The sequence below is a fragment of the Triticum aestivum genome, chromosome 6B, assembly GCF_018294505.1.
Source record: "Triticum aestivum cultivar Chinese Spring chromosome 6B, IWGSC CS RefSeq v2.1, whole genome shotgun sequence".
NCBI classification, from domain to species: Eukaryota; Viridiplantae; Streptophyta; class Magnoliopsida; order Poales; family Poaceae; genus Triticum; species Triticum aestivum.
The window spans coordinates 206484706-206497825 of NC_057810.1; the positions used below are offsets into that span (position 1 = coordinate 206484706).

At 49.2% G+C, this 13120-nt stretch overlaps 2 protein-coding genes across 5 annotated transcripts; one reads left to right on the plus strand and one right to left on the minus strand.

Annotated features, from left to right (window-relative positions):
• The first annotated feature begins 1774 nt into the window (after window positions 1–1774).
• On the plus strand, window positions 1775–5456 carry LOC123136591 (probable small nuclear ribonucleoprotein F). Of its 4 annotated transcripts, XM_044556005.1 has the most exons (7): window positions 1777–2020; window positions 2098–2227; window positions 2331–2389; window positions 3205–3295; window positions 3414–3451; window positions 3583–3647; window positions 5143–5456. In XM_044556005.1, the coding sequence occupies exons 2-7, from the start codon at window positions 2179–2181 to the stop codon at window positions 5204–5206; spliced, it is 366 nt and encodes a 121-aa protein (XP_044411940.1). In that variant the 5' UTR covers window positions 1777–2020; window positions 2098–2178; the 3' UTR covers window positions 5207–5456. The 4 variants fall into 4 exon arrangements, with proteins under 4 accessions (XP_044411943.1, XP_044411940.1, XP_044411942.1 ...); XM_044556007.1 differs by lacking the exon at window positions 2098–2227 and having other exon boundaries at window positions 1779–2020; XM_044556008.1 differs by lacking the exons at window positions 2098–2227; window positions 2331–2389 and having other exon boundaries at window positions 1775–2020.
• Window positions 5457–6489: 1033 nt separating this feature from the next.
• Window positions 6490–8085, minus strand: LOC100037592 (fasciclin-like arabinogalactan protein 3). Its single transcript, XM_044553342.1, has one exon. It carries the CDS (start codon window positions 8035–8037, stop codon window positions 6667–6669), a length of 1371 nt encoding a protein of 456 aa, XP_044409277.1. The 5' UTR covers window positions 8038–8085; the 3' UTR covers window positions 6490–6666.
• Window positions 8086–13120: the final 5035 nt, after the last annotated feature.

Below are 13120 nucleotides of genomic sequence, written 5' to 3' on the forward strand. Positions count from 1 at the left end.
ACATATAAATATGTATAAAAATTTGTTCATGATGTATGCAAAAAATATATGTGTATGAAACAATTTTCCTAATGTATGGAAAAAATTGAACTGATGTACACAAAATGTACATGGTGTGTGAAAAAAGTAGAAATCAAAATGTATATTGGCAGAAATTTTAGTTATGTATTTAAAAGATGTCAAACATGTATAGAAAAGAATTTCTGATGTTTACAAAAAATACCCCAAAAAGTAGATATAAAACATGTAACTGAATAAATGTTGATCATGCATTTAATAAATATTAAGTGTTTACACTAAATATCCTGATGTATACGGAAAAGTTTACAATATGTATTGAAAGAAAACAGACATGTATTAAAAAAGCAAAAGCAAAAGAGAAGGGCCAAAAGAAAACAATAGAGAAACATAAACAATGAAGAAACTGAGGAAAACCAGAGAAAGAAGAAAAAGAAAAAGGTAAAAATAAAACAGTAGAAACCCTGTGGAGAAACATTAAAAATGAAGAAAACTGGTGAAATTTAAAGAGGAAGAAAAACGGAAAACAAATAAAAATGGAGAAACCGGTAGAGAAACATAAAAAATAAAAGAACCGACGAAAACCAAAGAAAAAAGAAAAAAAGAAAAAAAATAGTCCCGAATGAGAAGCAAAAGAGAAACAATGCAATGAAACAGGCTAGACCAATAACTATGCAAGGGGAGAAACCTTGAGGCGAGCAGGGTATACTTCTCGCGACAAGCGAACTATAGCCCTGGCGTGCATTTGCTCTGTTTCCACCGCACTGGCCGGGGAGTAGGAGCTCCCATAATGATTTTGCTGGAGGTTGGCGCCAAATTCTGCACTTTAATGATGCACACTAATCAGCGGTCACTTCTTTAGGAGCCCCGCGAGGGTCACTTTAGGTGAGCTAGGAGCGCGCCATCACGTGTTGCGCTTTGGGCGCTCCCTCTAATTTTTTTTACGCATTTTTAGCTTTTAAATATATTTTTTTGTTTTTTTGGCTTCCCAGTTTTCCCGTGATTTTTCTTAGGTTTTGGATTAAAAAAAATAGTGCGAAGAAACGCTCTTTCCCCTCCTTCAGTGTGAGGCATAGCGTGCCTATCAGAAAAGGGAAAAATGCTCTTAATTTTCTTCTGCGAGAGGCATGAATTTACTTCTAGCGGAGGCATGTATTTGTGTCTCTCGGAAAAGGGGTAAACACATTTTTTTTCTTGGCACAAATTTAGTTTCCATGAAGGCACAGATTTGCTTCGACGAGAGGCACGGATTTGCTTCGACGAGAGGCACAGATTTACTTATGGAGGCACGGATTTGCTTTGGCAAAAGGCACAGTCATGCCTCTCAGAAAGGGAAAAATGTGTTTTTCTTTCTTTCACGAAAGCCACAAATTTACTTCTAGGCACGGATTTGCTTCTGCGACCAGTCGTACCTTGAAAACGAAAAAGAAACATGTTTTCTTTTTTTCATTTTGTGGGATATATGAATTTACTTCTTGTGAAGACACGGATTTGCTTTCGCAAGAGGTACATTCGTACCTGTTCGGAAAGGGAAAAAACGTGCTCCTAGTTTGTTTGTTTCGTGAAATTAGTTTATCGAAACCTATCAACGTGAGGAATCCAACAATGAAAACGGTTCAAAATTTGGGCGGGATGATCTTTGCAATGCAAAGAGCACTTCTTAATCAGTGATTTCGCTTAAATTTTGGCTTCAAATTAACAAGTTGCGCTAGACTCGACCTTGTATGGTCTGGCCCATAATAAGCTAGTCCAGGGCTGAAGACATCAAAAGGCCCATGAACCTCCCTTGTCAGTAGCCGGCGCTTTCTCAGACGGGCACGCCTGCCGCTGCTCCGCCCTCCCACCTCCACCGACGGCGACCTCGCTTCTCTACGGCCGGCTGCCAACCCAACCGCCGTCTCTACCAGATAGGCCGCCACCGCATCCTCCTAGCCACCCCCCTTAAGCATCAGCAGATCTACGGCGACCGGTCAAACCAACCTAGCGGCCCTCCCAAGCCATGGTGAGTTCCTTGCCCTCTCCTTCCTCACCAAATTGAAAGTGAAGTACCCGCTTGAACACTAGGTTGTCCTGCTGTAGATTGGAGAAGTCGGTTGATTGCAGGCTGGACAAGTTGGTTGATATTTTACTCCGAATCTTCTCCAAAACCCTAGCCTTTTCATGGACTATACATTTACCGCCGACGGTCACATTTACTATTCACTTCCATGTTTGCAGCTTATATTGTTTCAGTTTATCATAAACATATGGACAATAGATTACGTATTATACCCTTGTTGCCAATTATTCTAAATGCTGAATCCTCGTGTTAGGTGTTCGTGTCCATGCAGCAGAGGTTGTAATGTACCCAACACCACTGCTAGCCACTAAAGTATGATGAAGCTTCTTCACATCCAGTGTTTGATATGAACCTTTTTTAAGAACTCGCAAAAGAGGAATAGAAATCTTATGTTCATACAACCTGGGAAAGGAACGATATATCCGTGCTCTGAAATGGATCTTTAGAAGGGTAAGAGGGGAAAAGAATACCCTTATATTCTCTTTAAGATAAATTTTCACTTACATTATAAAGTAGCGACAACACATCTTGATTTTTTTTCTGTTAGTGATCTTGTTGCACCTTCCTTTCTTGTTATGGATGCCAATTGGCCATTTCAAGTGATTGTGATCTCGATCATCACTACCTTATCCATGTTGACCCAAGTTGACCCACGTGATATCCTTAGCATCAGTTGTGTAGCTTGGTTTGCCAATCCAAAGATGCACCCAGATTTGACTTCAGATTTTGCTAGAGTGTTTGCTCCAAATTTTGCACTTAAATCATGAAATTTCTAGTGATCTTGGTATTCAGGCGTTTTTGTTTGCTAATGAGCTCGCATAACCATTTTTTAGCTGCTATCAGTGCAAAAGAAATATGATTAGATATGGACAATTGATTCAGAATACCTGACTTTTACTGTAAAAAGATCATGATGTGTATTTCTGACATTTAATTAAAATCTTCCATGTTTTATTATATAATTGTAAGCTTTTCGTGTTGAAAAACTATCATGAAGTTGATAAATGGAATTTACTGATAACAAAGAAGTCAAAGCAATGAAATGTTCCTATGTTGTCATATCTACTCCATCAACAATGAAATATGACCTTGTGGTTCACTTCCTAACGGGTTCATACTTTTTGCAGGCCACTGTACCAGTTAACCCGAAGCCTTTCCTGAACAACCTGACAGGGAAGTCTGTTATTGTCAAACTGAAGTGGGGTATGGAGTACAAAGGTAATATGTGCCCTTTTCTTATTTCCACTTCTATTATTTCCTTGTTTAGTGTATGTACTTTATTTCCCAGAACCCCCTTGTCTTCAGTAATGATGACTGACAATACTTTCATCCCCAGGGTACCTTGTTTCTGTGGACTCTTACATGAATCTGCAGGTATTACTTTTTTTTTGTTTTGCTGCATTATTAAAGCTGTGATGGATCAGCATGTCAAAATTAAACATTATCAGTGCCTTGTGATGGATCAACATTTTTTATTTTGTTACTGTCTTTCCTACTGCTTGCAGCTTGCTGATACAGAGGAGTATATTGATGGACAATTCTCTGGAAACCTTGGAGATATACTGATAAGGTAACAATTTATGATCATCTTTACCTTGCTAGTGTGAATTAGTCCTGTACTAGAGGATATGCAGGGCCTTGAATCAGAACAACTCATATGGTTGCGCATCTCCTCAAGGATAAATATTTTCATACAGTTGAACAATAAATAACTTAGCACCACATATTTACCATCAACTTTAGCTTATAGCAACCCAGGGAGTAAACCATCCCATTGGGGAGAAACATCGAACACTTGGTACACCGTACACGTTGCTTAAGCCAATCTCGATGTGTCCAGACTGTGAAACAACTATCGCCAGGGTAGAAGTTGGGGCAACAACAGAGTGTGCTAGGGAACAGATGTAGAGGGATGGGAAGGGATGGTATGCATGAGCCACCACTGCCCTCAACCGAGCACCAAGCGAGTCCGTCGTCCCGGGCGTACAATCATCCTGGCAGTGCGGCATCATGACCAGCACGGAGGCCAGCAATACCGTCGAGCCAAAGAGCATGACCTAGGACTAGTCTCGGTGGTGTGAGTGATGGCGAGAAGGCTATGAGATGGCGAGAATCTGTAGCAAGACGTTGAGAGGAGCATAGAGGTGCGCTTGCTAAAGTAGATCACCATCATCGATAATTGGATTTGGCAAGAGGGATGCTGGGCATGGCAATTGTGTGAACAACGCCACCCCCTTGAGGTCTTGACCCAACAGTTCCCAAAGCTTTTCCCTTCTACCCGCACGAAGGACATGAGGACGGGCAGGTGGGGAACTGGGGATACGGGAGAGATCATTGGGAGAAAGATCCCCTGCCTGACCAAAGGGCCCCAGCAGGCGAATGACCCAGTCAAAATCAACAGCACAATCAGAAAATTGTACACCTCAATTGAATGTGAGAGCTCCAACCCCTAGGGAGCTTACTGGATTTAAAGATACCTATGTACTTGACGAGCTATCCCTGCTAAGGCCTTGTACAATGCTAACTGCTTAGGGAAGTGCTTAGAAAAATAACCCGGGTTTTTTCTGAAGCACCAGTGCCTATTTCCGCAGGAGGGATGCCTAATTAAGCGTCTACCCTCTCCAAATAAGCACCGGTGCTTAAAGAAACACTGGTTTATTTTTTTAAGCACCTCAAGCACCTTGCATTGTACAAGGCCTAAAGCATGCATCTACCACTATGTGTTCTAAATTTTACCGGAAGTACTGCACGTCCGACGGTTTAGAGTCGGATGCTTGTACAATATGCGATCGGACCATCTAGCTTAAACTAATAATGTGATGGATGACTGATGGTAGGTGTCGTACAAAGATCGGACCAGAATTTCTCATACGTATAGCAGCTCTCATGTTTTATTGTTGTTTGATGAAATAGAATCATTGTGTGTATTCAGTTCACGGAAATTACATGCCGATAACGGCTGATTCCATATTTGATATCTGCACTTGCATCATATATTCCTTGATCAAATTGTGACATTTGGTACCCAGTTGTCCCTCATGGTGTGTTCTTTCCTTGGTCAACAGGTGCAACAATGTTATGTATATGCGTGGCGTTCCAGAGGATACCGAGATAGAGGATGCAGTGTGAGAAGACATGGACCGCTGTCACGCGTAGATATCTGACATGAACGTGCCAATCTAGCCCCGTTTCAGATGTTGTCTCCATTGATGCAGGATGTACGATTTACCTGCTCCCATGCTATCTACATGTTTGGTTGTACTGGTGATCAGATTTTTCAGTTTTCAATCGTCTGGATGGTGCTATCGTCCTTGCTGAGTGTTAGAAGTACTGAATTTCTTGAGCAATTCTATTTTGGCGTGCCTGGTTTTGGAAACTATATGCCGAATTGACCCTCCGTTCCTACCTCACTGGTTTGGTTTGAGGTATATCATTTCTTCATCAATAGCCACTTCGGTATTATAGACAAACGATCTGTGATGAGGTTATTATTCAAAGCAAACATCCAAATTGTCAATTTGTTGGGGTGTTTGATATGAGGCAATAGATAGTGCATTCCATGCTTGGGACAACATGCCAAACTACAGCAGGATTTCAATAGTTCAGGGTTCTACTTGCACCATTCCATGTTTGGCTTGAGAAATGTAAGGCCGCGCTTGGGATGGTTGTAAAATAATACGGAGGTGTTTCGATTACAGGTGTACATCATCTGTAATAGAATAAAATGGCTTATTTGCACCTTTCTTTGAGCAATTCTGGGCCGGAAACAAAACGGCAGACCGAGGCATATATTCTTTACGGATGTATTTAAAACGAAAATGGTGACCCGAACAGGGCCTAAGAGGTTGACTATATGCAAGTCATTGCGATAAATTCTTTTAGTGCAAGTCGATTATATATAAGAACCCCTTTTCCTCGTGTAAGTCGACTATATATAAGAACCCCTTTTCCTCCTCCAGCCGCCCAACTTCTCTCTCGTCGTTGCCTTGCCTCTACCGAGGTTGCTATTAATCCGACCGACAATGCCTCCTCTGTCTTCATCTTCCTCTCTGCAAAATCAAGGTGGAAAAAAAAAGATCCATCTGCCAGTGGTTTGGCTTTTTCCTAAACAAGGACAGAGCCGTCGAGTGAGGATTGGCTGACTGCTGACTTGCACACAATTTATTTTAGGCAGCTTGTTAATACCCCCTCTTGTCAAAAAAAAGTCTTACATTCTGAGATAGAAGAAGTAGCAAACAAGAAAATGTAAAATCTATCACCACTTTGTTCTTCATCAGCATAAAGGTTTCTCAATCGATCTAGGAAAATGCAACTTTAGTTTACTGAAGAAGTGCAAGTTGTATTTTCTTTCTTTTCTGAATTGATTGAGACTTAAGAAAATCTCAGTCCACTCAGACCTAGCAAAACCCTGGTACAAAATGGATCATCACATAACACATTACGTCCCAAATACACCCATTATCTTTATCTAAACAAATGGAGAACTGCATGATGCTGTCCAAACTAACCACTGAACAGAAAAGAAACTGAAAGAATAAACTGGATCGAAGCTAAGCCAAACATCACCCTAGCAAAAACTGCCCTAGTTATTACAAACGCCCAAGCAGGCAGGCCATGATCCCCAACGCCGCACCGGCACCGCTCCACCAGCTCCCCACCGCTCCGCGTCCGGCAGCGGCTTCTGGTATCTTGGCCGCCACGCCGCCGTGCACACTTGGTATCGGGATGACCGTAGATGGTGGCGGCCTGGTGTCCGGCACTTCCGGTTCAGGCTCCGGCATGCCCGGGGACGGGACCTGCTGCATCGGCGCTGGCGCCGGGGTGGGAGGTAGCGACATGTGCCTAGCCCTCGGTCTCTGCGGTCCGGGTGCGGGCGCGACGACGATGCCAGGCGGGAGGATGAGGTCGCTCACCTGGAGCACCAGCACGCTGAACGCCTGCGAGGTGACGACCTTGACGAGCGTGGAGTTGCGTCGCGCGCCCCCGCCTGGCGCGCCAGAGGAGAACGTGATGCGGCTGGTGTCGCCTCCTGACACGCGGACGAACCCGACGCCGCGGCCCCGAGCGCCGGCTCCGGTCCCCTGGAGCATCGTCGTGACGATCGATCCGTCGCCCGTTCGGCCCTGGCGCAGCGCGTCGAGCCTCTCCGGGTCGAGGAAGTCGAGGACTGCATGGAGCGCGAGCAGGTCGGCGAGCGCCGGCAGAGGGAGGCGCGGCAGGCCTTGGAGCTCGTTGGAGAGGGCGGTGTTGTTGACGGCGAGGATGGTGACAATGGGGTGCTCGTTGATGGCGCGCGCAAGCCCGGTCTGGGTGAGTAGGGAGCTGAAGGCGCTGTACTCCGGGAAGGAGGAGAGGATCTTGGTTACGTCGAATGCGGAGGCGGTCGTGGCGGGCATCATCCCCGGGAGGACGAGGCCGCTCACCTGGAGCACCATGACGTTGAACGCCTGCGCGGTGACGACCCTGAGGAGCGTGGCATTCCGCGGCTGCGGCCCGGTTCCGATGGGCCCGCCGTAGGAGAAGGTGATGCGGCCCTTCTCGCCGCCAGCGACGCGGAGGAGCTTCAACTCGTCTCCCGGCAGCAGCGTGGTGACCTTGGAGCCCTTGCCCGTGCGCCCAAGCCGCAGCGCGTCGAGTTTCTCCGGGTCGAGGAAGTCGAGGACGACGTGGAGCGAGAGGAGGTCGCCGAGGAGCGGGTGCGGGAGGCGGCGGAGGGCGGCGGTGGGGAGGCCGGTGTTGTTGGCGGCGAGCACGGTGACCTTCTTCTGGGCGTTGATGGAGCGGGCCACTCCCGTGTCGACTAGCATGCAGGTGAAGTCGCTGAACTCGGGGAAGCCGGACAGGATCTTGACGATGTCGAAGGGCGCGGGCGCGGCGGCGCCGGCGGCCTCGGCGCTGGCCGGGGTCGCCCGGAGGAGCAGGAGGACGGCGGCGAGCGTGAGCAGGAAGGGACGAGCCATGATCGGGTCTTGGGATCGGCTGGCTACTATCGCATGCACTGAGAGAGGGTTAAGGATCAGTGATGGAGGCTGGAGCTCATATATACGGCGCGTGCGTGGTGCGGGAGGTGTCGGAGATGGCGGCAAGGGAGCGGTCGGAGGCGTTTGAACGGTTGGAGCAGTGACTGGACTACTTCCAAGTTCCACAACGCTGGACACGGATCACAACATGGTCTATGATTTCTGCGATGTTGTAGCGATTAACGGCCCGGTCCGAGTTTACCCCGGGCCGAAATGTTGGCTCGGCTCCCGTGCAGGCCGGAACCCCCGAGGGCCATCCACTGGGCTTGTTTTCGGCCATCCACTCGGGGAAGCCGGACAGGATCAAAGTGAATGTAGATGCGGCCGTCGCAAGGCACGGTGGACTTGGCGCAGTTTCTGCAATATGCCGAGACGGTTTAGGAGCTTTCCAGGGAGCTTCAGTGTTAATTTTAGCCAATATGGATGAACCGGGAGTGCTAGAAGCACTGGCGATACGGGAAGCGATGACCCTCTCTGAAGATCTGTATGTGCAGGACATTGCAATCGCCTCGGACTGTAAAATGAAAGTCAGGTACTTCTGCTGCTTATGAAGCAATTGTACTTGATGTTAGACTATATTTACATATAGCTTCTCTATATGTCTTGTATATTGTATTGTACATCTTGGTGTACCCCTTATATATATGAGATAACCACACCCTTAACGGGTGTCGTGCAGTTTCCCCAAACCCTAAGTCTTACATGGTATCAACCTCATATGTCTTCCACTGCCGCCGCCGCCGCGATCGCACCGACCTCCGTCGCCGCCGTCGCGTCGGCCCCTGTCACGGCGCCTGCATCGCCGTTTCTTTCCTCGCGCCCCCTGGTCTCGGTCTACACCGGCCAGTCCTCGATGGTGGGCGCCTCCTCGGATCAGCCACCGCCGCCGTCACCGGCCGCGCCTCCGCCGGTCCCGGGAGATCCTTCGTACGCTGGTCCCTGGATGGGATCGGCGACCTACGGGCCCTACGGGGCCGCTCCACCGCCGCCAGCAGGCCCCTATGGGGCGGCGCCTGCCCCAGCCGGATCGCTGCCCTACGGCCCATACGGGGCGGCGCCTGCCGGATCGCTGCCCTACGGTCCCTACAGGGCGGCTCCTCCGTCGATCGGCCACTACGGGGCGGCGCCTGCACCTGGTGCCGCGTATAACGCGGCGTATGGCGCCTCACCTTACGCAGCCGCTGCAGCTGCACCTCCTGCTGCCGTCACAGCGGCGCCCTGCGCATCTTCAAACCCACAACCTTATGCGGCTGCACCTGGCGCTGCGAACACCGGGTCGGACAGGGCCCCGCCACCGCCGTTGCCCTACGGCGGCTACTACCCTCCGGCCATGGCTGCGCCCTATCCTGGAGCTTCCTCCCACATGAGCTACTACACGTCGCCTCCTCCTGCTGATCATGCCGTGGCCAGTGCGCCGTTCTATTTCGCGCATCTAATCCCAGTGAAGCTGACAACGGACAATTATCTGTCGTGGCGTGCACAGGTGCTGCCACTTCTCCGCAGTCGCTACCTGGAGGGCTACGTCGATGGTTCCTTGCCGTGTCCTCCACCACATCACCCGACATACCATGCGTGGGTGGCTCAGGATTAGGCCATCCTGTCGGCGATCCAGTCGTCACTCACCGAGGCGGTGTCCTCCTTGGTCCTCTTCATCGCCACGTCCCAGGAGGCATGGTCTGCCCTTCACACCAGCTTCGCATCTCAGCAGCAGGCCCGTGCTCACACTCTTCGTACGGAGCTGGGTGAGACCAAGCTTCTTGACCTCAGCATTACCGATTACTTCGGCAAGATGATGCGTCTTGCAGACACTTTGGCCTCCATTGGTCAACCGCTTCGCAACGGGGATTTCACCACCTTCGTCATGAACGGCCTGGACGACGACTATGATAACCTTGCTGAGAACATCAATGGCCGTGATACTCCACTTGAACCTCGTGAGCTCTATGCCCGCCTTCTTGCCACGGAACAGCGCGTCAAGTCCCGCCGTACCAACCCGAGCTTTATTGCTGCCAACGCCGCCACTCGTGGAAAAGGGAAGCCCTTCAAGTCATCTGCAGCGGGCAAATCAGTACCACTGACTTCACAGGCTCCGCGAGCGCCTGCCGCTGACCCCTTCCCCACGACCGGGGGTGGCCGCTCGTGTGCTTGCTGCCCTTCATGTGGTGTTCAGCTCCACTGCCAACTGTGCAACATTCCAGGTCACACTGCTTCCCGTTGTCATCGCCGCTTCAAGAAGGACTTCCTCGGCGTCGGCAACAATGGAAAAGGCAACGAGAAACAAGCTGCCCTGGCCACTCATGAGCCTGCTCGTCAAGCAGGCCACACTCCATCATATCCCATTGATCCGACTTGGTATATGGACACGGGCGCTATGAATCATCTGACGGGCGAGATGGGCAAACTCTCGGTTCAGGAGCCATACCGTGGACATGATCAGGTTCACACTGCCAGTGGAGCAGGTATGCACATATCACATGTTGGTCAGGCCTCTCTCTTAACTCATAAACAAAAATCTCTCCATCTTCGTAATGTCCTTAGAGTTCCTTCTGCTACTCGTAGCCTATTGTCTGTTCCTCAGCTTACTCGTGATAACAATGTTTTCACTGAGTTTCATCCTTTTTATTTTTTTATCAAGGATCGGGCCACGAGGGACGTTCTGCTTAGAGGTCGCCTGCGCGATGGATTATATGCACTTGATCTGCCTTCTGCCCCTCGAGCGCTCACTGGTGTCCGTGTGTCGCCTACTCATTGGCATGCACGGCTCGGCCATCCTGCCACTCCCATAGTTCGTAGTGTTCTTCATCGTCATAGTCTTCCCATTGTGTCCAATAAAGATGCTGCCACAGTCTGTGATGCCTGTCAGCAAGGCAAGAGTCATCAACTTTCATTTTCAGATTCAAGTCGTGTCGTCAAAACTCCACTTGAGCTTATTTTTTCTGATGTATGGGGGCATGCCCAAACTTCTGTGAGCGGTCATAATTATTATGTCAGTTTTATTGATGCTTATAGTCGGTTTACTTGGCTTTATCTTATCAAGCGTAAATCTGATGTGTTTGATGTGTTCCTTCAATTTCAAGCTCACGTTGAGCGTCTTCTTAAGCATAAGATTATTCATGTTCAGTCAGATTGGGGTGGTGAATATCACAACCTCAATTCTTTTTTTAATAAGCTTGGGATTTCGCATCGCGTGTCTTGTCCCCATACACATCAGCAGAATGGCACGGCTGAACGTAAGCATCGTCACATTGTCGAAACCGGTCTCACTTTACTTGCTCATGCATCGACACCTTTTCGGTTTTGGAGTGATGCGTTTTCCACTGCCCGTTTTCTCATAAATAGGCTTCCTACACAACTCCTTGGGATGAAAACACCACTTGAACTGTTGCTTAATGAGGTTCCAGATTATACTTTTCTCAAAGTTTTTGGTTGTGCATGCTGGCCTCATCTTCGTCCTTATAATAAGCGTAAGCTCGAGTTTCGGTCAAAACTTTGTGTTTTTCTTGGGTATAGCTCTCTTCACAAAGGGTACAACTGTCTTCATATTCCATCCAACCGTGTCTACATCTCGCGTGATGTTGTGTTTGACGAGAGTGTATTTCCGTTCTCGTCTTTGTCCACAACTCTCACACCTCCAGTCTCCTCCTCGCAATCCACCTCTCCACTGCCTGCTCAATTTGTTGATATTGCATATTCTCCTGTGTTGTTGCCTAATCATGCTGCAGGAACGGGTCGTGGAGCTCGCCTTGAGTTGTTGGAGGAGCCGGAGCTATCAACTGCATCGGACGTGGGGAGTGGTCTCGTGCATGCGCCATGCACGTCTGGACTAGGCTCCTCAACGCCGGCTCTGCCCGTGCCGGTCTCTTCTGAGCCTGGGCCGGTCTCGCCTGGGCCGGTCTCGTCTGGGCTGGCCTCCCCAGCGCCGGCCTCCCCTGAGCCGGTGATCTCACTTGGGCATGCTGCTTCTCCCGAGCCAGCGCTCTCGCCTGGGCCGGGCTGCCGTGCCTTGGTTGTCCTCGAGTCGACTGATTCGCCCGGCCAGTCAGTTGCCTCGCCCGATTCTGCCTCGCCTGGATCGGCCTCCTCCTCGCCTGTCACCACTGCGTCATCACCGACTGCTTCGTCGGATACTTCTTCATCGCCGGTGTCGTCGTCACTTACTGCACCACCTGTGTCTGTTCCTCTTAGACCACATACACGCAGTCGATCTGGTATTGTGTGTCCCAAGCAACGCAAAGATGGAATGGTGGCCTGGCTTGCGGCATGTGTTGCTCATGTCAAGGAAGATCCGGCGGCTGAACCGCGTCACTTTCAGGTTGCCCTCGGGATTCCTCATTGGCGCCAAGCTATGGAGCAAGAGTATCAGGCATTGTTGGCAAATGGTACCTGGCGGCTTGTTCCCTCGGTCTCTGGTGTCAATATTATTGATTCCAAGTGGGTCTTCAAAGTTAAGAAGCATGCCAATGGTTCTATTGAACGCTATAAGGCACAGTTAGTGGCGAAAGGGTTCAAGCAAAGGTATGGTCTTGACTACGAGGATACGTTCAGTCCGGTGATCAAACCAACAACCATACGGCTTCTATTGTCCTTGGCCGTTACTCGGGGCTGGTTTCTTCGTCAGCTGGATGTTCAGAATGCTTTTCTTCATGGTGTCCTGGATGAGGAGGTTTACATGCGTCAGCCCCCGGGGTTCGTTGATCCTACTCGACCTCATCATCTGTGTCGCCTGGTTAAGGCGCTCTATGGGTTGAAGCAGGCTCCTCGTGCTTGGCATGCCAGATTGGGCTCTGTTCTTCGGTCACTTGGTTTTGTTCCCTCCACTGCTGACACCTCACTCTTCCTTCTGCATCGGCATCAGGTGACGATGTATCTTCTGGTATACGTTGATGACATTATCCTCATTAGCTCCTCGGATGCTGTTGCTGATCGTTTGATATCTTCCTTGAGTGGTGATTTTGCGGTGAAGGATTTAGGAACGTTGCATTACTTTCTTGGCCTGGAAGTTTCACGTTCTCCTGTTGGCTTG